At 43.0% G+C, this 25,655-nt stretch overlaps 1 protein-coding gene across 1 annotated transcript in view; it reads left to right on the top strand.

The window, feature by feature from the left end:
* The window catches only part of CFAP61 (cilia and flagella associated protein 61), a 318,407-nt gene that overhangs the window by 280,060 nt on the left and 12,692 nt on the right, over positions 1-25,655 (top strand). The window contains exon 26 of the mRNA XM_063634162.1: positions 21,289-21,379. Coding sequence (XP_063490232.1) covers positions 21,289-21,379 — 91 coding nt within the window. The remainder of the gene's footprint in view (positions 1-21,288; positions 21,380-25,655) is intronic.

Below are 25,655 nucleotides of genomic sequence, written 5' to 3'. Positions count from 1 at the left end.
TTGTGAAGATTCATGGTTGTATCTAACAGGACAAAGGGCAGAGATAAGACTGGGTTTTGGGAAGGAACCACAGCAGGACAGACAAGGCAGGGAGAGACCATGCAGTGGCTGCTTCTTTCTCTTACAGACTGGCTTTCTCTGCTTCCCCCACAGCTCCCATGTTTACGTTACAAGCCCCAAAACCCATAGAAATTATCCAGATGCACCTTGGTCCCAACTCCAGTTTCCTTGGAGAGTGATTGATAGGTATGGCTTGGTGAGACAGTTTCAAACTATGACTGCAAACCATTTGGCCCTCCTCCCAGAAAGAGTGTAAGGTGTATGTCCCCTGCCCTTGAACCTGGGCAAGCTTATGACTACTTGCTTTTACCAATACAGTTTGGCAGAAGTGAGACCATGTGACTTCTAGGACTGGCTTATAGAAGGCCATGCAGTGTCCAAATTGTTTGCTAGAATATTCCCTCTGAATTTCCTGGCCTGACATATAAGAAGTCTAACTATCCTCAGACCGCCATGCTGTGAGGAAGCCCAAGCCACACAGACAGGCCATACAGGCACTCTAGCAAGTGTCCCAGCTGAGCCAAGCCTTCAAGTCATCCCAACCCAGGTGCCAGATATGTGAGTGAAGAAGCTTCCAGATGGTTTCAGCCCCAGTCATCTGAGTGGCCCCCAGTCACTCATTGTTCCATCTGATACCCCTGTCATCATGGAGCAGAGCCAAGTGATCATGAGCATAATAAAATGACTGTTGCTCTATGCTACTGAGTTTTGGAGTGGTTGTTGCACATTAATACATAACTGAAATGCTTGGATCAAATGACGTTCCCTGTTTCCTGACATGAAGTCCCAGCATGACTGTTGGGGGCCTACCCCCACAAAGAGAGAGGGATGGCAGGGGGTTGAGCAGATTCCAACAAACAAGGCTCAGCAAACAACCTCAAGGCCTCCACTCCATTTCCTAGCCTGATTTCACAGCAGCCTGTTGCCTACCTGGGTGCAGGAAAGGAGGTATGGACTGAGAACTCTTGACCTCCTGTATCTAAGCCCCCTTCCCAATTCTTGTTCTCCCACATAGTAAGGCAGTGCAAAGGAGGAAAGAGGGAAGTGGTATATATTTGCCATGGTAAATAGTATCATTAATTCCCTTCCCTTCCAGCCCCATGGTGGTCTTCTAGGAGAAACAGTTGCCAAGAAATGGGAACTACCTTCAGAGTTCTGGCATCTTCCTTCTGTGGCCTCTCGAGAACAGAGGAGATCATTAGAGGGTCCTCGTGTTGCCTAGCAACCTGTGAATGCTGTTTGCTATCATGTTATTAATATGATAGGAAAGTGTTTCATAGAAGACATTCATCTTGCATTAATGAAAATCAAATTTACTAATATGACACAAAATCTGTTCTTCCTTGTGACTTTCTATACTTAAGTAGCTTATTTATTGAATTAGACTGTGAGTGGTTTCCAGGCTTGAGACTGTTAAAGTTATCATAATAATGACTTTGTTTTCAATAATGTCAGATGGCCCTTCATGATGAGATTATGCAGCTCTGACTTTGTGATCACTGTTCTTAGACAAAGCGCTGCTGCCCTGGGGCCTAGCCCCATACCTGTGAACTACTCTGCCACTCGACTTCAACTTCTTCCCGCCAAGGCTCAGCTAGGCGAGGATTCTGGCTTGAGCCAGTATACCTTTAAAGAGGGCCCCACGGAATAAATGGATCTCATTCAGCACAGGCATGAAAGGAACTGGAGAAGTTATTCAGCCTTCGTCTTCGATTTTTCTAAAAAAGGACAACAAACAACCCTAAATTTTCAGGCCCTCAAAAGAGAGTAATAAATACAGACAGTCCCCTACTTTCAAACACAATTTGTTCCTAAAAACAAGTATGGAATTCAAATGCCCAGAAACCAAATAATAGACCCATCTCTTAAAAAAGAGAATTCGGGCGGATCATGAGGTCGGGAGATCGAGACCATCCTGGCTAACACAGTGAAACCCTGTCTCTATTAAAAATACAAAAAATTAGCTGGGCACGGTGGTGGGCGCCTGTAGTCCCAGCTACTCGGGAGGCTGAGGCAGGAGAATGGCGTGAACCCAGGAGGCGGAGCTTGCAGTGAGCGGAGATGGCGCCACTGCACTCCAGCCTGGGCGACAGAGCGAGACTCCGTCTCAAAAAAAAAAAAAAGAGAATTCTCTTCCCAAAGAGTTAACATATGATTGCTGAAAATGTTCTTTATTATTTTTAGCACGTGAAAGTCTCAGTTCAACAGATAGGAGTTGAAGAGTATTGATGGCTAAGATGTAAACAGACAAGTTGTATGAATAACGAATGGAATGCACAGAGCCAGTATCCAAAAGCGGAGGGCGGCATCTACAGGCACCTAGAAAGAAGCCATATACAAATCTAAACTGCAGAGCTAAATTTCTAGAGGGTTTTTTAAAGAAAGCCTTGTTTTCTATTTATAAAAGTAGTACACGATCATTGCAGAGCCCAACACAGGGGTTGTGGCGGGGGTATGAAATAGAGAATTGCAAAGAAGCCAATTGTTAATTTCTTTGGTGTGTGTCCTTTCAAATTTTTCTCTAAATATAAAATGTGTATATAAACGATATTTCGCATGCTGATTTGCAGCTTGCTATTTTAGCTTCTCAGCATATTCTGAACATGTTCCCATTTCTTGAGATTATATTTTAATGGCGTTATTATTTTTTTTTTAATTATTATACTTTAGGTTTTAGGGTACATGTGCACAATGTGCAGGTTTGTTACATATGTATCCATGTGCCATGTTGTTTTGCTGCACCCATTAACTCGTCATTTAGCATTAGGTATATCTCCTAATGCTGTCCCTCCCCCCTCCCCCCACCCCACAACAGTCCCCGGAGTGTGATGTTCCCCTTCCTGTGTCCATGTGTTCTCATTGTTCAATTCCCACCTATGAGTGAGAACATGCGGTGTTTGGTTTTTTGTCCTTGTGATAGTTTACTGAGAATGATGTTTTCCAGTTTCATCCATGTCCCTACAAAGGACACGAACTCATCATTTTTTATGGCTGCATAGTATTCCATGGTGTATATGTGCCACATTTTCTTAATCCAGTCTATCGTTGTTGGACATTTGGGTTGGTTCCAACTCTTTGCTATTGTGAATAGTGCCGCAATAAACATATGTGTGCATGTGCCTTTATAGCAGCATGATTTATAGTCCTTTGGGTATATACCCAGTAATGGGATGGCTGGGTCAAATGGTATTTCTAGGTCTAGATCCCTGAGGAATTGCCACACTGACTTCCACAATGGTTGAACTAGTTTACAGTCCCACCAACAGTGTAAAATTGTTCCTGTTTCTCCACATCCTCTCCAGCACCTGTTGTTTCCTGACTTTTTAATGGTGGCCATTCTAACTGGTGTGAGATGGTATCTCACTGTGGTTTTGATTCGCATTTCTCTGATGGCCAGTGATGATGAGCGTTATTTTTTAACGACTGGATAGAGTTCTACCATACCAACGTCCCTTACTTAATTAACTGGGCTGCTCTTAACTTTTTGTTTTCATAATTAACCCTGCAGTAAACATTCTTGATGATACATCTTTTTGGCATATCCTTGATTATTTCCATTAAAACTTTTAATATTCTCAATTATTATGCATTCAATGTATTTTTATGGAACAATAGCGTGCTGCGTACTTGAAACATAGCCATTGAGACGTGCTCTCTTCCTTCACAGAGCTTAAAATTAAGTAGGAAAGATAGAAAATTGTACATGGCTGTTAAAAAAAAATTACCACCACCCAACTGAACTTTTCTCCCTCCTCTCAGTCCCGCTCCTCTGGCCAACACTGACCACAGTCTCAGTTTGTGAATATGCGTTTCTCAAATGGGATTATACTGTACATGTTTTCTTCTAGTTTTTTCACTTAAGCATATGTATAAATATTGAAGTTCTTTCCATGTCAGTACACATAGTTCTCACTCTTTTTAATGGCTTTTTTATCTTTCATGGAATAGCTAAATCCCAATTTACTTAATGCTTTTTCTACTAATGAACATTTAGGTTATTTTCAAGTTTGTCCTGGCATTGTATGTAATGTTACCACTGAACATATATCTCTGTGTGCATGAATGGGATTTCTGGATCAGTGGGTATAAACATTTAAATTTTGATCAAAATAGTATTTTAAATTATCTTCAAAAAAGGTTATTCCCACTAACAGGACAGAAGAGAGCTTCCCCATCCTCATGAACACTGGATATATTTCAGGATTTATTGTTTGTCTATCTGCAGGAGGAAGAAAGAGTGAAAAGTGTATCTCTCATTGTGCTTTCAACTTGCATCTCTTCAGTGTCCGTTGAATCTTTTCACAGGTTTATTAGTCATTTGTATTTATTCTTCTGTGAATTACGTGTCATTCTTTGCCCATTTTTAATTAGGTTGCCTGTTTCTTTTTCATTTATGAGAATTTATTATTTTTAAAGACTAGTAATCCTTATTATGCACATTGCAAATATTTTACAGCCTGTCTTTAAAATTAGTAGACATTTTTAGGGCAGTTCTAGGTTTACAGAAGAAAATGATCAGAAAGTACAGAGTTCCTTTAAGGCCAGGAGTTTGAGACCAGCCTGGGCAACATAGCAAGACCTCCTCTCTGTAAGAAGAAAGTACAGGGCTCCCATGTACCCTCCTCCACCCCCAGCCACTTACACAGTTTCTACTATTATTTACATCTTTAGTGTGGTACATTTGATACAACTGATGCAACAATATTGATACATTATTATTAACCAAAGTTCATAGTTTACATTAGGGTTCATTCTTGATGTTGCACATTCTGTTAGTCTCGACAAATGTATACTGACATGTACCCACCTTACAGTATGAAAGAGAATGCCTTTCCACGCCTGGAAATCCTCTGTGCTGTGCCTACTCGTGCCTTCCCCCTGCCTCCCCCACAAGCTTCTGGCAACCACTCATTTTATTACTGTCTCCGTAGTTTTACCTTTTCCAGAATATCGTATGTTGGAATCATTCAGTATGTAGTCCTTTCAGACTGGCTTTTTTCACTTAGTAATATGCTTTTAAGGTTACTCCATGTCTTTTTAGCACTGAATAATATTCCTTTGTCGGGATGTACCACAGTTTATTTATCTATTCACCTACTAAAATATATATTGGTGGTTCCAGGTTTTGGCAATTATGAATAAAACTGCTGTAACATGTACAAGTTTTTGTGTGGACATAAGTTTTCAACTCTTTTGGGACTATACCAAGGAACACAATTTTGGATGATGTGGTAAAAGTGTTTAGTTTTTGTAAGAAACCACCAAACTGTCTTCCAAAGTAGCTATATACCATTTTGCATTTCCACCAGCAATGAATGAGAGCTCCTGTTGTTCCACGTCCATGTCAGCATTTGGTGTTGTTAATGTTTTAGATTTTAGCCATACTCATTGTTGTTTTTAATTTGAAATTCCCTAGTGACTTACCATATTGACCATTTTGGGATCAATAAATTTAAAATGTATATATGTTTTTAACAGATCTCACTAAGTTGTCCATGCTGGTCTCAAACTCCTGGGCTCAAGCCATCCTCATGTGTGGCTGGGATTACAGGGACATGCTGTCATGCCCAACTCAAATGCTTGCTTGCTATCTCTATGTCTTCTTTGGTGACGTGTCCAGCTCTTTTGCCCATTTTTAAATTTGGGTGTTTGTTTTCCTACTGTTGATTTTTAAGAGCTCTTTGTGTATTTTGTTTACTATTCCTTTATTGGATATGTGTTTTGCAAAGATTTTCTCCCAGTTTGTGGCTTGTCTTTTTATTCACTTTTATTATTTGTTTTTGGTATCTTTTTTTATAAAGGTTGGAATTTTTACATGATCAAACCGTCTCTAACAAAGAAGAATAACAAAATTCTTCTTTTCGAATTCTGTCTCCTACTTAGGAAAATTTCTCCACCTGGAAATTGTAAAATATGCTCCTGTTTTCTTCTGTCACTTTCGTAGCTTTGTTTTACATTGACGTCTTCATCTGGAAAACTGTGTGTTTGTGTGCAGTATAATATAAGGATTTAATTTTACTGTTTCCAAATGTAGAGATAATTTCCCCAACAACTCTTTCTAAATAATTCATGTTTTTTCCTACGTAACTGAAATACTACCATTATCATGCACTGAGCCAAAATCTTTTTCTACAGATAATTCAGTTTCTGAATTTCCTACCCTGTTTCTTTGCTCCATTTTGTCTGTTTCTGTACTCTTCCATGCTGTTGTAATGATTGAGACATTATAAGTTGCCTTGATATCTTTAATGTGTAGTCTTCTTAGCTATTCTTATACTTTTCCAAATGTATTATCATGTCCAACTTTATAAAACTTATTTTTGGAATTTTAACTGAGTCTGAATTGAAGTTACAGGTTAATTTGGGGTACATTTATAAAACGGAATATTACCATTCAGGTCTTTTTAAATTTTCTTCCCTGAACTCTGATAGGTTTTTTTTCATAGAGCTTGCACATTTATATTTGTTTATTTTAGTATTTTTTATAGTTTTGTTGCTGCTGTAGATGGAATCTTTTTGTTTCATTACATTTTCTGATTTAAAAAAAATTGGTAGTTGGGAAAGATGTTGGTTTTGTATGTTGCTCTTGTGTTGAAGTCTCTTTTTTGTTTAAGCATATTTTATTAGATTATCTTGGAATTTCTTTGACAGATGATTATCATTTAACAATAACAGCACCTTTTTTCTTTCCTCTCCAATACTTCTACTTTCTATTTATTTTTCTTATCTTATTGAATTGCCTAGAATTACATGTACAATATTAAATAGTAGTGGAGATAGTGCCCCCCCTTGTCCTCTTCTTGCCTTTTATGGGAAAGAGACAATGAACAAGTAATTTTTTAAAGAGAAACTAAATCAGGGACTTCAAAGGCCAGTGCATATTTCATGAATTAGGAACATTAATGCACCTTCTTATTATCTTTCTTCCCTCAGAAAAATTAAACTGAAATGTATCTAAAAAATATAAATGTAACTCACATTATGTAATATGTTTCCAAAATGGCTGGCATGAGCTCTCATTTTGATTGCAAGAGACTCTCTTTGGGCTAAGGTCACATGTTTATATCTTTGGACTGCCATTACCTTCAGCTTTAGGTAAGAGAAACGTTATTTTAGTTATGTTTATGTTATGACATAATCAAGATCTTCCCCAAGAGGAAGTGGAGCTATCTACCCAATCCTAGAGAAGGTGATTTCCTGGAAGAAAAGAAATGCATTCCAGCCTGGGCAACAGAGCAAGATCCTGTCAAAACAAATAAACAAACAAACAAACAAACAAAACAGAAGACACAGGAGGCATCTGAAGTCCCCCAAAGTCCCTATCACAGGATTTCTTACGAATCTTTCTTCCCAGTAGATCATATCCATGAGTAACATGAATTGCTGGGTGGTCAGTCATAATGATGTCAGCACTCATCTGCCCCGGGTGAGCACCCACAGTCTTGGGCGTCAACACCCCTTGCTTTTAGGCACTGCTCTTCTCTCCAGTCAGAATCCATGCTGAAGCCCCAGCTGTGGTTGTGCAGGCTGGTTTCAGTGCTGCTTCGCTTTGATAAGTAACTAAGTATAGGATGTTTGAGGAATAAAAAGAAGCCCAACATGGCTGTAGCACAGTGAGAGAAGGTCAGAAGAGCTGTATCATGTAGATCATGCGGAGGCTTGGACTTGGGATCTTTGTTTCAAAGCATGAAGGGCAGCAACATGCCAATTCATGTTTTAAACATTCCCCACATGCTGTATGGGGAATGGAGCTGTTAGGGAGACACAGCCATATCCCAGATGAGAGATGGTACTTTGGATGGTCATATTTCAGATGTATTTTAGAGGCAGTTTGTGCAAGACTTGCTTCTAAGCTCTGGTGTTGTATACAACTGCTTACTTGACTCTCAAACTTAACAAGGCCAAACTCCTAGAAGAAAACAGAGAGGAACAGCTCCTTGACATTGGCCTCAGCCTTGACTTTTGTGACGTGAAACCAAAAGCACAGGCAACAAAAGCAAAAATAAACAAGTGGGTCTACATCAAACTAAAAAGCTTCTGTACAACAAAGGAAACAATTTCAAAAAAAAAAAGCAACCTATGAAATGAGAGAAAGTATTTTCTGATAGGGGGTTAATATCCAAAATATATAATGAACTCATATAACTCGATAGAAAAAATAAATAACCCAATTAAAAGTGGGCCAAAGACACAAATAAACAATTTTTCAAAGAAGACATATAGATGGCTGGGAAGTACATGAAAAGGTGTTAGACATGACTACTTAACCGGGAAATGCAAATCAAAATCGGAATGAGATGTCACCTTGTACCCAATAGGATGGCTGTTCTCTGAAATACAGGAGCTAACAAGCGTTGTCAGGGTGTGGAGGTTGGGTACCAGCCCAAATCCTGTTTCAGGATCCTCTCAACTCCTTATCAAGAAACCCCTTGGGACCTTGCTCTTCCTACTGCAGTCAGCTGAATAAACCTGACTTTGTTTACACGCCAGGTTCCTGGTGGTTTTTGGCTGGTAGGAATCAACCTTTTGCTCCCTCTCCCTGTGTTCCTTGTCATTTCTTCTGCTGACACTTTACTCAAGTGTCCCTCACTGCCCCCCTGATCCCACCACCCCTCAGGAAATACTGAGATTTCCCTGGGATTGCCATCAACCGTCTTGTCATCTCTTCCTTGAACCAAACCTATCTCTTGGGGCCCTTATCCAGCTCTGTCTGTGCTAGGGTCAGTCTGGCCAACTGGACGTTCCCACTTTGGACTTCTGCAGGCACTTCTGTCTCCACTTTAAAAAAGGAATGGATTCATTCCTTGTCCTTTGCCCCTGTTCACCTCTCTGTCCTGTGCTCCTGCTTCCCTGCGCCTCTGAGCCAGGGCCTGGGAATATCTGCAGATCTTTTTCCCTCACTCGCTTCTCCCTCACCTCCTAAATGTGTCTCCAGTCATCTGCTGCCATTGCAGCTGCATTTAGCAGGGCCCCTTTGCTTCTGGCCATACCCTGTCCAGTGTAGCCTCAACACGGCTTCCAGAGCACCTGTTCTGAAACATAAATAGGATGTCCACAGCACTCACTTGTTTAAGGCCTTCCCATGGCTTTCCTTCACTTGGGAGATAAAGTCCAAGCCCCATACACAAGCATTTAGAGTCTGGCCTTGCCCACTGCCCCCCACATTGCATCCGACTGGATGCTAGAGCAGTCAAACCACCTGTCATTCCCAGCAGACCCTGCCTGCTTTGTGCCTCCACACTTTCCCAGGCCTGGAATACCCCTTGCAAACACCGGCTCCTTCTCCAGTGGTTCAGTAGATCCTCCCTGTGCCTCTGTACGCAGCGCCTGTGAGTGATGGCGGAGCTCCCACCTGCTGTAGTGTGGCCATCATCCCACAGTATTGTACAGTATTGTGGTTCTCTTTACATGTCCGTCATCTCTTGCTGTCAGAGCACCTCTGGATGCTGGGCCCACTGCACATTCATCCTTGCATTTGAAATGATGCTCACAGGAGGCATTCAACAGACTCACTTTCTTCACCTTTCTATCTAGATCAGTGATATCCAGTAGAAGTATAACAGAAGCCACATACAAAGTTGTACCCTTTTTAGTGGTCACATTAAAAACATAAAAAGAAACAGAGAAAATTAATTTAATAATATATTATATTTAACCCAATATATCCCAAACTATTGTCATTTCAACATTTAGTCAATACAAAAACAGTAATAAGCTATTTTACATTTTTGTTGCATTATCTTCAAAATTCAGTGTGTATTTTATACAGGAGGTACATCTCAATTCAGACTAGCCGTTTTTTGTTTGTTTGTTTGTTTGTTTTGTGATGGGGTCTCACTCTGTCACCCAGACTGGAGTGCATGGCGCCATCTCAGCTCACTGCAACCTCTGCCTCCCAGGCTCCAGTGATCCTCCCACCTCAGTCTCCTGAGTAGTTGGGATTACAGGCATGTGACACCCCAGATAATTTTTGTATTTTTTTGTAGAGACAGGGTTTCACCATGTTGCCCAGGCTGGTCTCGAACTCCTGACCTCAAGTGATCCGCCTGCCTCAGCCACCCAGAGTGCTAGTATTACAGGTGTGAGCCACCACACCTGGCCCAGACTAGCCACATTTTAAGTGCTCAGAAGCCACTGGTGGCTTATGGCTCCTGGACCGGACCGTGAGGGCTTCAGCAAGTGCAGCGATGGGCCTCTGTTTTCCTACCTGTAGAACAAGAAGGTTGCCAAAATCTGTAATCTCTTATCTCTCCCAGCTCTAAAAAAAATGGGGCTCTGATACCTTGTGAGGAATTCAAGAGAATGTCCTCTCTCAGAGTGAAGTGTCCTTCAGCAGCTGTTGAGCTGGATCCCAGAAGTTTTGTTAACTGTGATCACTTGGTTAGAATGGAGGCTGCAGGGTTCTTCCCCTGGAAAGCTACTACTTTGAGACGATTTATATAGGTATTTTTACCTTCATAACTAATTAGTGATATTTTGAGACTATATAAATACCTTATGTCTCATAATTTCTTCTACAAATTTTAGACTCCATGGACAATTCTTGGCTGAAATAACTATTACTGCACTGTTTACTAAATGGTGATTTTTCTACTTCCGTAATTCTTATGTATTTATTACTTAGCATCCTACTGTAAGGAAGAATTGTCCCTTCTCCTCCATTTATTTACTCATTCATTCATTTTTATCAGTGTGGACTTATGGATTCCTGCACTATTCTGTGGGTTGTAATCCATTACCCTCATTATTGTGTTTTGATGAGATATGAACTAGGAATATGTTAGTTAAATTTTCATGCTTGATTTTTGGAAACCACAACCCTGAAATCCTAAGAGGGACAAAAGTGAAGAAACAGTTTGTAGTTTATTATTCTCTCTGTAAAAGCTTTAGAAAAAAAAAAGGGAACACATTAATTGGAAAAGCCTATTTGCTGAAAGAGAATTATTTTTAACATGTATTCATTATTTATTTTTAAAATCATTTTAAACACATCTCAAACATGGTGTGTGTGTTCTGTCCTGGTCAGTGATATTTCTACTAAGCACTTGTTCAGAATTTAAAGAGCCATTACTTTAACCAAAGGAATAATAAGGGAGTGAAATATCTTGCTCTATGGGGTTTGCTAGCTCTTGCAGCCTCCACCTCACAAAAGGTCATTCTATCTGGCTCCTTTGTCCCCCTGACTCGTGGGGGTTTATATGTGCACATATACACTTTTTTTTTCTTTTCCTACAGAAAATAGATAGGAAATGGGCATGACGGTGAGTGAGGCTGAGTGGCCGCCTGGCCTAATGCTGGCCTGGGCTCTCTGCAGCCTAATTAAAGGAAAATGGTTGTGCTCTCTATGAAGAGAGAAGCAGAATGAGAGCAGACAGGCACAGGAAGGGAAGCTGAAGCACTAAGAGCTTCCCCTTTTCTGCAGAATTAAATGCTAACCTTGCCTCATACTATTAGTGCTGAACTTATATAACAAATCAATGTAAATAGCTGGCCAACTTCCAGGGCACTAGATTTATTGTGCAAATTCAATTAGTGCAGCCCCTAAAAAACCAGCAATGTGCAAAGAAATACTGTAGATGGACTAAAAGGGAAGAGGTGGAGCACTAAGTCTCAGTCCTGTACCCTGACAGCAGACATTGCTGTAAGGCACTGCCAAACCCAGCTTCCCACCATGGCAAAGCGTGTGAATGACCCGCGGCTGTGCTTTCAGGATAAACTTAAATAGAAACAAAATTCTTAAGTGTATAAACATTATGCTATTTCTACAGGAAAACTGGTTTGCTCTGGCAAGCAAGACCAAAAGTCACAGGTCAGAAGAAAATTCAGCCTACTTGGGCTTTAGAATGCCTGGGCCTTAACTTCAGGGCCACTTTTCCCAACTGCCATCTGAATGTGTTCAGTGAACAACTGGTTTAACTATTTTGATTTACTTGGTCACCCAACATAGTAAGCAGGTAAAACCAAAGAAATAACTCCATTTGGACAGTTTGTATTTAATTTTCATCAATTCAGACACAAAAAAAGTAAGGCCTCAGTTTAACAATCTCCATGCATTTTTTATTTGTTTCCGCAGAATTCTTTTTTAAATTAAAAAAGGTCTCACTCTGTTGCCCAGGCTTGAGATCTGTGGCATGATCATAGCTCACTACAGCCTCAAACTCGGGCTCAAGCGATCCTCCTGCCTCTGCCTCCCAGATAGCTAGGACTACAGGCACGCACCACCACGCCCAGCTGATTTTTATTTTTTAATTTTTGTAGAGACAAGGGTCTCCCTATGTTACCCAGACTGGTCTCAAGCTCCTGTCCTCAATCCTCCCACTTTAGCTTCCCACAGCACTGAGATTACAGGCATGAGCCACTGTACCTGGCCTATTTCCGCATAATTCTTTAGTGAAAGACAAAACTTCAAGAAGGCTAGTTATAATGTCCTCTTACCTTTATTGCTCTATAAAATGGCAGGGAAATTAATTTATGCAGTACTTTCGAATGGAGGAAAAGCATTCCCTGAGAAGAAAAACTGCAGTTATGCCAAAGAAAGACTTTCTTTGAATTACGCAGCAAACAAAAAAGTATTTTAATATTTTAGTTTCTAATTCACACCAGAAAGGATTTGAAGCAGCCTACACAAATATATGCAATAGGATAATTAAGAACAGTAACAGTAATAATCATTGATATGGAGGCTCTCCCCTGTGCCAGGCATAACGCCAAATCTTTCACCTGGAGTGTCCCCTTGAATTCGGATAGTAACTCTTGGAACGAAGGACCATCATTATCCCCATTTTACAGCTAAGAAGACTGAGACTAAGAGAGACTAAAGCTAACTAGCTCTAGATTACATAAGCTGACAAGCGGCAGAGCTGGGGTAAAAAGAAAACGGGCATTAGTAAATGGGAAACTGAGGCCGGGTCAGCAACATGAATCTGAGCTGAGATGGAGAGACCACCAACGCCAGCATCTGTCTTTGTTTAGTCAACTCGCGTCCTGAGAATGCATCACCAACTCAGCTCACATGTGTTGCTTCCCACTCCTTAGAGATCAGAGCGAGGAGAGAAATGTTAGCACCGGCTAGATTCGTAATTCATGAATTAACATATTCCATCTTCTAAGCTGTTCCTGGGCTGAGTGTCTGGGATTCAGAAAAACAAATGGACAGCAGACAGATCCTTCAGGTAATTCAGCTTTCTGAAAACTAAGACTCTGGTTGCAAGGGTGGCAGGGAATTTCTGGTCCTGTCCAGAGCAAATGTGACCTGATGAAGGCACAGAAGGTCAGATTCCATGTTCTTATAGACATCAAAGGACCTAAAGGAAAACTTGTGCTTGCAAGAGAGCACAGCCTCCCCCGCTTGGCAGGGGAGGTCGTGGGGCCTGTGGGCTGGTCAGGATTTCCCTCCTAGACAGCTCTGGGTGTTCAGCTCACAGATATCACACACATCATGCTGGTCCCAGTGGCCTCCATCAGAGGCAAACCATGCACTTGGAGCAGAGAAAGCCTTGCAAAGCAGTGCCTCCCAGCACCAGTGCTGCCAGGCAAGGGAGCCCAGGGTGTGGGAGGCACCTAGTTTTAAGCAATGTTAGCTGCTTCTTTTTTTTTTTTTTCTTTGAGACGAAGTCTCGCTCTGTCGCCCAGGCTACAGAGCAGTGGCACAATCTCAGCTCACTGCAACCTCTGCCTCCCGGATTCAAGCAATTCTCCTGCCTCAGCCTCCCAAGTAGTTGGTACTACAGGCACGCACCACTACACCCTGCTAATTTTTGTATTTTTTGTAGAGATGGGGTTTCGCCATGTTGGCCAGGCTGGTCTCAAACTCCTGACCTCAAGTGATCCGCCTGCCTCGGCCTCCCAAAGTGCTGGCATTACAGGCATGACCCGCTGTGTGTGGCCGTAGTGTTAGCCTCTGAATTCCCAGGTAAACCAGGATCACTGGCAAAACACTGCTCTGTAGCATTAAGAGAGAGAGGAATTTTACAAGCCATTCAGAAAATAGCTGATTTCTGCTGAAAATTAGAATTTCAGTCTCAGTGCCAAGGAATTGTAAGCCGTTTTTCTGTAGAGCAGGAAACATCTGAGGCCAGCTCTGCATTGGTACAATGAGACCACAGCCAAATTATATTTCGAGGCTGCTGCTTTTTCGGTTACGTAGATCATAGCATGTGACAATTACAACTGGTCATCAAATAACCGGTTGGTTTTGCTTCCAAAATCATTAATCTTACCTTTCTAGATCTGCCTCAAAGCAATCAAAAAATTGACTGGATACAGATTCTTGCAAACTCAGGCTGAACTCAAGGAAATATTCAGTCAGATTTCCATCTCAGTCTTCGGGATTTTTTGTTGCAGGGCATCAGGGCTGTGTTTGCTGGTGTCATGGGGTCTCATTTCCAAGCAAACCCAGGAATAACTAGAAATACTTACTTGTTCCTATTCTTATTTTTGGAAATTGTACTGAAATGCATGAATTTACATTCTTTCATGAGTAGAATAAAATGATCATAACCCTCCCTGATAGTGTGAAGGCAAATTGTGCCTGTTCTCTGCAGTTAAGCCAGGTCGGGCCAGATGGGAACATGTAGGACTCTGAGGACACCGGGACTTTCCCACTGGCTTGGAGGTAGAAGTCACACATGGAAAATATTCTGTGGGTTTTCTTCCCCAGAGTGGTCAGTTTTGGAGTAGTTGGAGTCTAGAGTGAAAAACATGTTCTAGCCCTGGAAACCTCAACCAAAAAACATCTCCCAATTTTCATAAATTTAAGAAAAGATTTTTGTTAAAAATAGATGCTGTAGAGTCTTTGGCGTATCACAGCTGATAAAACATCCATTCTCTCTTTCCCCTTCAGGAACAGAATTCTGATTTATAGGGAAATACATCATATCTAAAATAAATGACAGTGGTTCCCATCCTCCCATGCAACCAAGAAAGCCATATGACCAACCATTGGCCAATAAGATATAAATGGAAGTGCTTTGTGAAGCTTCCAGGAACTCTCCTTAGAAGAAAGGAGATGAGTCCTCTTTTTCCCATACTTCATCCCAGAACATATATGTGATGGCAGGAGCTCAGCAGCCATTTTGAATCATGAGGCCAAGGCCTCTATGAATGTACTGTGCTCTGATGTCCATGGAACCACCCTGGCAGCCCTAGACTCCCCATCTAGACCTTCTCTACATGAAAAAAATACAGTTCTGCCTTTTGAAAGCCACAGTTACTTTGAAACTTTCTGTAATTTCAATCATATCTTATCCTAGCTAATGTAGGGGATACTTGGGAAACTGGGGTGATTAAGAGAGTTGCTAGAAAGACTCGGGAAAAAGCATAAGGAAATAGGATTTGGTTGCACAGTTGTTCAGAGCATGGGTCACACAGAACTATGGGTAGGATCTAGTTCAGTCACTTATTAACTCTGTGACCTTGGGCAACTCATTTAAGTTCTCTGAATCTATGTCTTCATCTGTAAAATGGGCCAGCATGCCCCACTTTCTAGGATTAGAATTAGGATGAAATGAGATAATGCACAGAAATGGTGTGCAACAGAGTCTGTGGGTTTGCGTCCCCAGATGAATCTAGGTGTGCCTCCAGCATGAAGCTATAATAGAACAGGATGCCTCCCAGAGTGTAGCAAGCACCCACCAGGTGGTATTCCGGATAGCTCAGGCAGCACAGCCACATCTTACTAATGATGGATTTGTTCCAACAGGAATTAGAATAAAACATAACAAGCACATCAAACCTGTGATTTCATAGATATCATTACTTAGGACAAGACAAAAGTAATTATTGCAGTTTTTTTTAAAGACAAATCAATGTAAAGAAAATTTTGGGCCAGGCCTGGTGCCTGTAATTCTAGCTACTTGGGAGGATTACTTGAGGCTAGGAGTTTGAGACCAACCTGGGCAACATGGCAAGACCCCGTTTCTAAAAGATTCCAAATAGAAAATTAGCCAGGTGTGATGGTGTGCACCTATAGTCCCAGCTATTTGAGAGGCTGAGGCGCGAGGATCACTGAAGCCCAGGAGTTTGAGGCTGCAGTAAGCTATGATTGTGCCATTGTATTCCAGCCTGGGTGACAAAGCAACACCCTGTCTCTAAAAAAAAATTTTTTAAAGAAAATTTGGAAATATTCAGTAATGTAGTCACACATAAAACGATTGATTCCCAAGTGACTGAAGTTTGGCAAACACTAGCCCAAGACAGGTAGCCTAGGGATGAAGCTGCAGAGAGGACAAAGAAGTGAGGTCAAGAGGGCCACAGTTCCAGGCCTCGTGGGGCACACTCCAGCCCCCGCCTCCCCAGCATGCACCCCTCTGCAGCCCTGCCATGCCAGGCCATCATAAGTGGCTCTGACATTCTCCACCCCCACCCACCATGTGTGCATTTCTGGGGGCAGGGGCTTTCTTTCACCATGGTACCCTCAGTGTCCTTCACATGTTTGACACAGATGTGCGGGCCATATTAGATTCATGGCAAAGAATTGAACCCTAGGTCTTCTCCTTCCTTGCAACCGTTAATGTCAGAAGCTCTGAAGACACCTGGGACAGAGAAGAGAGGGAGAAAAGTCTACGTGGAAGCACAGGGAAGGAAGGGATGTTCGTTGAGGGGTGGAGTGATGCAGCAGAGGAAGAGGACCAGAGGAAAGCAGCCACTGGAAATAAGGAAACAGGGTTTAGGAAGGCCTCACTAGACCTGTTAGGATGGATGGATGGATGGATGGATGGATGGATGGATGGATGGATAGATGGATGGATAGATGGGTGGATGGATGGATGGATGGATGGATGGATGGATGGATGGATAGATGGGTGGATGGATAAATGGATGGATGGATGGATGGATGGATGGATGGATGGATGGATGGATAGATGGGTGGGTGGGTGGATGGATGGATGGATAGATGGGTGGATGGATAAATGGATGGATGGATGGATGGATGGATGGATGGATGGATGGATGGATAGATGGGTGGGTGGGTGGATGGATGGATGGATGGATGGATGGATGGATGGATGGACAGATAAATGGATGGATAGATAGATGGGTGGATGGATAAATGGATGGATGGATGGATGGATGGATGGATGGATGGATGGATGGATAGAAAAAAAAGAAAGCTAGGACATAGTTCTAGTGTTCTTAGCAGATGTCCCACCATGGAAGAGGTCATGGGGCAGAGGGGCTTTAGGAAATGTGTTTACAATCCTGCCTCCCTCTCACCCAGACCTCTTGCCAGGCCTGGCACACCCAGATGCCTGCTGTGACCCATGGAGAGGAGCAATTCTGGCCAGACTGGTGGGAAAGCAAGGACAAACCACGGAGGCCATCCCCGGCAACTGAGCTGATAGCTGCCACACGAAAACGAGGACGCAGCATTGCCTAATCTGACTCATCGAAGAAAGGCCTGAAACCCAAATTCCAAATGTCATTCAGGCCAAAGTAGATGCATCCATATATCATACCTGGGCTTGGGTATCTGTTTGCTACCATGGTATTTATCACTGCCTACCTTCTGTGTATGGAATGGAGACATGACGCAGGCTGCTTCATAGAGAGGCAAGCCCCACTAGCTATGCTCTATCCTCTGGCATCACAAGATTGACACTCATGGCTGAGCTTGACGTTCAGGCAGGCATCTTAGAAGGAGAACAGTCTGCCCTCCACCGTGCCAGAAAAGACGTGTACAAGCAAGAGCATCATTCTCTAAGGAAACCCGCAGGCCTCCCTGGTGGCAGCTGCCTGCCCGGAGAAAAGTGACCTGACTTTCCAGCAGCTCTCTCTGCAGGTGTGAGTGTCAGCTGGGGAGCCTGTGAACAGCTCTAAAAGTAGACACTGTTTTTTCATGCCAAGAGAAAACTAGAATGCTTTTTATTAAAAAAAAATCTTGGAAAAAGTGATATGTTTCTTCCCTGCCACCCGCCTCCTCTTTGCCACCTGGTGCATAATTCAGCGTGCCCCGCCACGCTGTGCCAGTGCTGGAAAGAGCACGCTTGCAGTCGCAGCACTCCTTTCCTGCTGGCCAGGAAGGCCTTGGCCTTGGACTTAAGATCCCGGCCTTTAAAGGACACCTTTACCACTTCTCTTTCCCCGTAGATGTGCTGGACTTTTTCCTACAGTTTCTCCCAGTGTGTTGTGTTGATCAGCTTTCCTCGGCCTTCAGCATGTCTAATGGCCAAGCCGGCCTTCACATCCCCACTCAGTTCATGAGTCTGTCGATGTAACTGCCTGGATGAGCAGGCAAGGATGACCTCTGGAGACGTCTAGTCAATTGCTTAATGATCGGACTATATCGACCAGAAATGGTTAATTCAGTTCCGCAAGTCAGAATCTCCCAGGGCTTCTTGGAAAAGTGTATTACTTGCAGAAGTGATGGGGAATTTAAGTCCTCCCAGATAAACCAGGCTGGCCATTGGCAGCATGAACAGAGACAGTAACGTCTTCTATTTCAGTCTTGAAGAGGTGTAACTTTTTTCTCCCAGCTGTGCAAAAATGATTTTTGTGGCATTGACGAGCACATGCACACAGCCCCTTAAAAAGCACGTTGGAGCCATGTGCATACCTGGCCGTCTCTCCTGAAAATGTCTAGATGACAAGCTGTGTGGGTTACTTCATGGCTCCTAGTAGTCTTCCCCTTTTGAATATAAATTGAGGAAAAAAATTAATATTTTTTATTTTTAAAATTCACAATATTCATGGAAATACAAATTTCCCAAAAGCTCATCATGAATGCCGATGGCACCATAGTACCTGGCGGCCAAAAATGCAGAAACCTAGCTCTAAGCTTCACCAGGATCCAAGATGCTCCTCTCCTTCCTATGGATACAGAAGGAGCCTAAAGCATAGAAATCGTTCAACCTGGGGGAGGTCTAAAACTTTTATTTTTATTTTTTTAGAGACAGGGTTTCACTCTGTCACCTAGGCTGGAGTGCAGTCGCATGATCACAGCTCACTGCAGCCTCGAACTCCTGTGCTCAGGTGATCCTCCCACCTCAGCCTCCCTAGTAGCTGGGACCACAGGTATGTGTCACCACCACATCTGGCTAATTTTTTTTTATTTTTTATTTTTTGTAGAGATGGGGGTCTCACTGTGTTATCCAGGCTGGTCTTGAACTCCTGGTCTCAAGTGATCCTCCTACCTTGGCCTCCCAAAGTGCTGGGATTGTAGGCACCACACATCATACCTGGTCCCTAAAACTTCTTAAAGCAGAATTTCCTCCTAACATTATTGTATCAAAAGGAAACCATCTTCATTTGACTCAACGTTACAATCAATTGTAAAATAGGTTTGGTTAAATTCAGAGCTTTTCCAATTTGAATGATGAAAGCTGCCATGCTGCTGCTGTAGGATGATTTTAGGAAGCCCACAGGATCCGAGACACCCTCACTCCTCCCGACCACCTTCACCTGGGAGCCTGTAGCTGGTGCTAAAGTTCTCCTTGGATAGGGGAAAGCAGCCGGGTCTGAGTCCCGCCCTCACCGTGCAGGTCTCTCCCGGGAGCTTGGGCCCCGAGGCCCAGCCCTGGGCCAGCCACCGTGATAACCCGGAGTGCACAGCCCTAAGTCGCAAATCCATTCCCTTTAGAGTTGCTGGCAAGTGTAATGTGTATTGTTGTGTGGTTGGGAGAACACCACTCTATTTCTGAAATAAAACCTGGACACTAGGATTTTTTTCAACGTTTTACAAAAATTGTTACACAGCTTCCATTTTCTCTAATACAATTCAAGTTCCTCCAAAGTTAATTTGCCAGGGGTTCAGAGGGAGGCAAGGAGAGAGGGTGAGTAGGCAGAGCATAGAGGGCTTTTTAGGGCAGTGACGCTATTCTGCATGATAAGGCTGTGGGAACCCCGGTGTTTAGATGGAGGGCCGGAGCTCGTGGCAGGCCACAGTGGGTTCCCAAGGGAAGTGGGACTTCACAGAACCCCCTCTCTGAAGCAGACGATGAAGGGTCTCTGACAGGCAACACAGAGGGCAGAGTTGTAAAGGCGCTGGGCAGGGAGCATGGCCCGAGAGCACCTGGGCTGTTGGAACAGGCGGCACTGGAAATGAGGAATGCAGCGAGCAGGCGGTTCCGCCACCAGACGGAGGTGGCCGTAGACCCCCAAAACCAAGGGAGTGGGAGCTCCGATGGTGCCATGGAAACAAACATGGGAGATTACAGCCGCTGAGGAAAGACAGTGTGTTAACAGCTGGGTGAACATACCACCTGAACAGCAACGCGGGCGAGTCCACAGGAACTGATGCCGTGTTGTGATCCAGCGAGTGGGCGTGGGGTGAGGCCTGATACCGCTGAGTGCCAGGCTGTCCCTCACACAGACTCTCGGCGTTGTATCTGTCCTCTAGTGCCCCTGTGGCCCCTGGGACACTTTACCTCCATCCCTAAGAACTAACTTTTACATCTTGGAAAATGGAAGGTGCCCATCCGCGTGGGGGCACCAGGTTTTTCCTTCCCCTGTGCGCACACACGACATCCATAAACAGTAATAAGGACAGCTAGCTCACATCCAGAGGAGAGCAAAGCCCACCTGAGCGACATGGCTTTGACCCTGAAGCAGTTAAGTTCCCTGTTCCAAGACACTTAAAGTAAGAGTTAAAATACCAATAAGAGTTCTTGGTTATTCCAAAAATGCATCAAATTTTCCACTTAAATAAAGGATAATGTTATTATTCTCCATATAAGAAAGCATTTCAACTTTCAGTGAAAAGTTAGCAAATATGAACACCAAAAAATGCAGCTCTTCTACAAGAGATTCAATTAAGCGTTGATGCAACCGTGTGAACAGCATGTTGCAGCACCAAGGCAGCCTGTTTTTCTGGCCATTATTAATCCAGAAACCTTAATGATGAACAACATTTGTGTTATTGTCTACCCAAATTTAATTTATTTATGCAGCAGTTAATCTTGCAATCTGTTTTTCTCAAACGAGGGCAGATAATGGAGACACCGTTCTTTACAAGTCTTCAGGCTTTTAAATTCTGATAAAATCAGGATTCTTCACTGGGTCTTGCCCCAGCTCTGAATTAAACCACTTTAAATGTAATTATGGGACCTGGCCTTACAGCAGGAACATCCATTTAAAAAATTGATTGGTCAGGCTGTTCCACAAGACATTTTATGAGCAAACGATTGCAATGAGGCCAGAACTGTAATTTATAAAGGCAAAAAAGCAGGTAAATACTTTATTAGTGGTAATGAGAGGGTTGCCAGCTCACTGAGTCTCTTCTTTCCTTACCAGCTACTTCACCGAGCCGTGGTGCCTGGCCCTGTTCCACGATCGTTTTATTGATCTCAGGAAAGAGTTACGCCAAATCTTAGCCTCCAAGGAGGTAAGAGTCATTAATGGATATGTGGATTATTCCTTGCAAATTATAAGCAGCTGATAGCTGTTGATCATTTAGACTTTTCCCTACATTCCCACTTTATGGTTTTACTTTTTAAAACAACTGTGTCTCCTATCAACAAACTGTGGAGCATGTAAATGCAGACTGTGATATTTCAGGGAAAGTGATTTTATTTAAATCTTTTTATAGGGGGCAAATTTCTTTTTCCTTTTTATAACAAACTGTATTTTTCTGATCAGCTCAGAATGCTGGCAGAAAACTGAATCTGAGTTGCATCTACTTGCCCTCAAGAACGAAGGCTGCATTCCTTTAGTTTCTTTTTTTTTTTTTTTTTTTTGAGACGGAGTCTCGCTGTGTCACCCAGGCTGGAGTGCAGTGGAGCGACCTCGGCTCACTGCAAGCTCCGCCTCCCGGGTTCACGCCATTCTCCTGCCTCAGCCTCCCGAGTAGCTGGGACTACAGGCGCCTGCCACCGCGCCCGGCTAATTTTTTGTATTTTTTTTAGTAGAGACGGGGTTTCACCGTGTTAGCCAGGATGGTCTCGATCTCCTGACCTCGTGATCCGCCCCTCTCGGCCTCCCAAAGTGCTGGGATTACAAGTGTGAGCCATCGCGCCCGACCAGCTTAGAGATTTTAAATCAGCTCCATGGCGACACAGCAAGCTTCACACTCTGGGGCGTCTCACCCCAAAGCTGGGAACATGGTTACTGAACCATACAGGGCCGAAGTGCGTGTCCTGGGACCTTCTCCTCAGTGCCCCCACTTTTCAGTTTCACTCCCAGGGTCCGGCTGGGAGCTGTAAATCATTTCCTAATCTGAATCAGGCTTAGATTGGGAAACACAGGTTTAAAGTTGAAACCAAACAGCAGTGGCTTAGGATCCAGCAGGTAAATGCAGCTGAGGGAAGTGGAGGGCTGGGTGGCTGAATGCCCAGGTCAGAGGCTGCTGAAGGCATGCATGTGGCAATGGAATCCATTAAAGATGCTGCAGGCCAAACAGCGCCCTGCGCTTCACCCAGGGCTACAGGAGGCCAACCTAACTGGAAAACAAAACCTGAGTTGTAAGCCTGGGGCTCACTGACTGCTCAGCTCCTCAGACACCTTCCTTCCTTGCAGAATGTCATCTGCAGCTTCCTACTGCCCCTACAGTAAAGGGCCCTTCGTTTCCAAGTGATCCCATCAAAACTCTGTGCCTCCGTCTTTCTTAACCTCAGATCTGAGCTGTTCAGTTAACATTGTGCACAAAGCCAGGGGGTTTTAGTCTCAAAGCTTAAAAGGGAAGCCATGGAAACTGTCAAGCCCAAGGCATCCACCACTTTTCATACAACTCACTGAGATACCCTCAAACTTTTACCTGTGTACGGATATTTGCTGTGGACCCGTTTGCTATGAATGAACTCAGTGTGGACAGCGGGCCCAGGCAGCAGACCAGAAGTGGCCACGGACATTTGCCCAAGACACACTAAAGGCCCTCCAGCCATTCTTGTGGGTCTTGTAGATTCCCAGAAAATGAAACCTCTGGAAGAAAAAAATCTCCATCGGAGGATTGTTCTGTTTTCAGCATTTCATTTGTCAAATGGGAAAGGCCACAGGAAGTGGTGATGCATAGAGTGGTGTCTGCCTAGCTCAGCTGGACTACGCAGTGTGGCCTCTGCCAGACCCTCCCATTCCTGCAGAACTGGGGCCAGCGGTTCCCACCTTAGAGAGCTGTGGAGAAGTAGCAGAGGGGAAGTGTGGCCCAGTGAGTGCCGGCCACCACGAGCAGCAGCGGAGGTGACAGTGGAGAAGGGCTGCTGTGGAAATGACAGCCACACAAGCAGATATACAGGAATTTCACCGAAGAGTCTGGTATTAGGAAAATAAAATAAAATGAATAGCCTGCACTAAAGAATAATAGTAATTTCTTTTCTCAAATATTGAAATGAGGTACAAATGGCCAACAGGTATATGAAAAATGCTTAACATCACTAATCGTCAGAGAAATAAAACTCAAAACTGCAGTGAGATATCATCTCACCCCAGTGACAATGGCTTTTATCCAAAAGACAGGCAGTAACAAATGCTGGCGAGGATGTGGAGAAAGGGGAACCCTCGCATACTGTTGGTGGGAGTGAAAATTAGTATAGCCACTACGGAGAACAGTTTGGAGGTTCCTCAACAAGCTAAAATAGAGCTGCCATATACCCAGTCCCACTGCTGGGTATATATCCAAAAGAAAGGAAATCAGTATATCGAAGGGATACCTACACACTCATGTTTATTGCAGCAGTACTCACAATAGCCAAGATAGGGGATTAACCTAAGCATCCAACAGGTGAATGGATAAAAAAAAAAAATGTGGTCTATATACACAATGGAGTATTACCCAGCCATAAAAATAAGGAAATCCTGTCATTTGCAACAACATGGATGGAACTGGAGGACATTATGTGAAGTGAAATATCCCAGACACAGAAAGACAAATATTGTATGTTCTACACATGTGTGAGAGCTTAAAAAAAATAAAACTTAACTCTTGGAGATAGTCGAATGATGGGTACCAGAGGCTGTGAAGGGTGGCAAGAAGTGGGTGGATAAGTGTGGATGGTTAATGGGTACAAAAATACAGTTAGATAGGATGAATCAGATCTAGTATTTGGTAGCATAATAGGGTGACTATAGTTAACACTAATTTATTTTGTATTCTAAGATAACTAAAAGAGTGGAATTGGAATATTTCTAACACAAAGAAATGATAAATGCTTGAGGTGATGGATACTCCATTTACCCTGATTTGATCATTACACATTGTATGCCTGTATCAAAATATCACATGTACTCCATAAATATACACAACTATTATGTACTCATAATAATTAAAATTAGTTTTTTGTAAATATTCAAATGATGTAAACCATTTTATTTCACTTTCTACCTTGTCTTCAGGGAACTACAGAAGTTCAATCCCATTAACTATGATATCCTAGAGCTTGGTATATTAATTTTCTTCTTCCACATGTAAAGAAAGGAAGAAAAGACTATTATCTATTATCTATGAATATTGTTAGAAGTCATCTGTTATGAAGATTAGAATCGTTATAACATGGGCCGGGTGCAGTGGCTCATGCTTGTAATCCCAGCACTCTGGGAGGACAAGGCAGGCAGATCACTTGAGGTCAGGAGTTCGAGACTAGCCTGGCCAACATGGTGAAACCCAATCTCTACTAAAAATACAAAAAATTAGCCAGGCATGGTGGCGAGTGCCTGTAATCCCAGCTACTCAGGAGGCTGAGACAGGAGAATCTCTTGAACTCAGGAGGTGGAGGTTGTATTGAGCTGGGATTGCGCCACTTTAGTCCAGCCTGGGAGACAAGAGCGAAACTCTGTGGCTCATGCCTGTAATCCCAGCACTTTGGGAGGCCGAGGCAGGTGGATCGCCCGAGGTCAAGAGTTCGAGACCAGTCTGGTCAACATGGTGAAACCCTGTCTCTACTAAAAATACAAAAATTAGCTGGGCATGGTGGTGGGCGGCTGTAGTCCCAGCTACCCGGGAGGCTGAGGTAGGAGAATTGCTTGAACCTGGGAGGTGGAGGTTGCAGTGAGCCCAGATCGTGCCATTGCACTTCAGCCTGGGTGACAAGAGCAAAACTCCGTCTCAAAAAAAAAAAAAAAAAATCTTTATAACATTTATTTTTAAAAAGCAAACTCATTCCAAGATATCTGAAATGCTCCTGTAGAGGTAAAGAGAGGAACACTGGCACTGCATTATTTAGCTGCAGGCAAAGCCACAGCATCACTGACCAATAAAACTGAAATTTTATTCAATCAAAATGATCCTTCAAAATCCTTTAGGAAAGATATAACAATTATAACCATATACTCACTGAACAAAAGAACCCCAAAATATATTAATAAAAGCAGAATTGAAAGAAGAAATAGTTCTAAAATAATAATGCAGACTTCTGTATTTTACTTTCAATAATGACTAGAACAACCAGACAGAAGATCAATAAGGAAATAGATGACTTCAATAGCACTATAAGCCAAGTGGACCCAATGGTCGTGGATGAAATTCTCTGTTCAACAGTAGAATGCACATTCTTCTCAAGTGCACACAGAACATTCTCCAGGATAGGCCATATGTTAGGCCACAAAACAAGTGTCAATACATTTTAACAGATTAAAATTATACAAAGTATATTCTCCAACCACAACGGAATGAAGCTGGAAATCAGTAACAGAAGGAAGATTGGAAAAATTCACAAATTTGTGGAAGTTAAATA

The sequence above is a fragment of the Symphalangus syndactylus genome, chromosome 24 (genome assembly GCF_028878055.3).
Source record: "Symphalangus syndactylus isolate Jambi chromosome 24, NHGRI_mSymSyn1-v2.1_pri, whole genome shotgun sequence".
Classification (NCBI taxonomy): Eukaryota; Metazoa; Chordata; class Mammalia; order Primates; family Hylobatidae; genus Symphalangus; species Symphalangus syndactylus.
The sequence above is the reverse complement of the archived record's forward strand: the minus strand, read 5'-3'. Positions and strand labels throughout refer to the sequence as shown.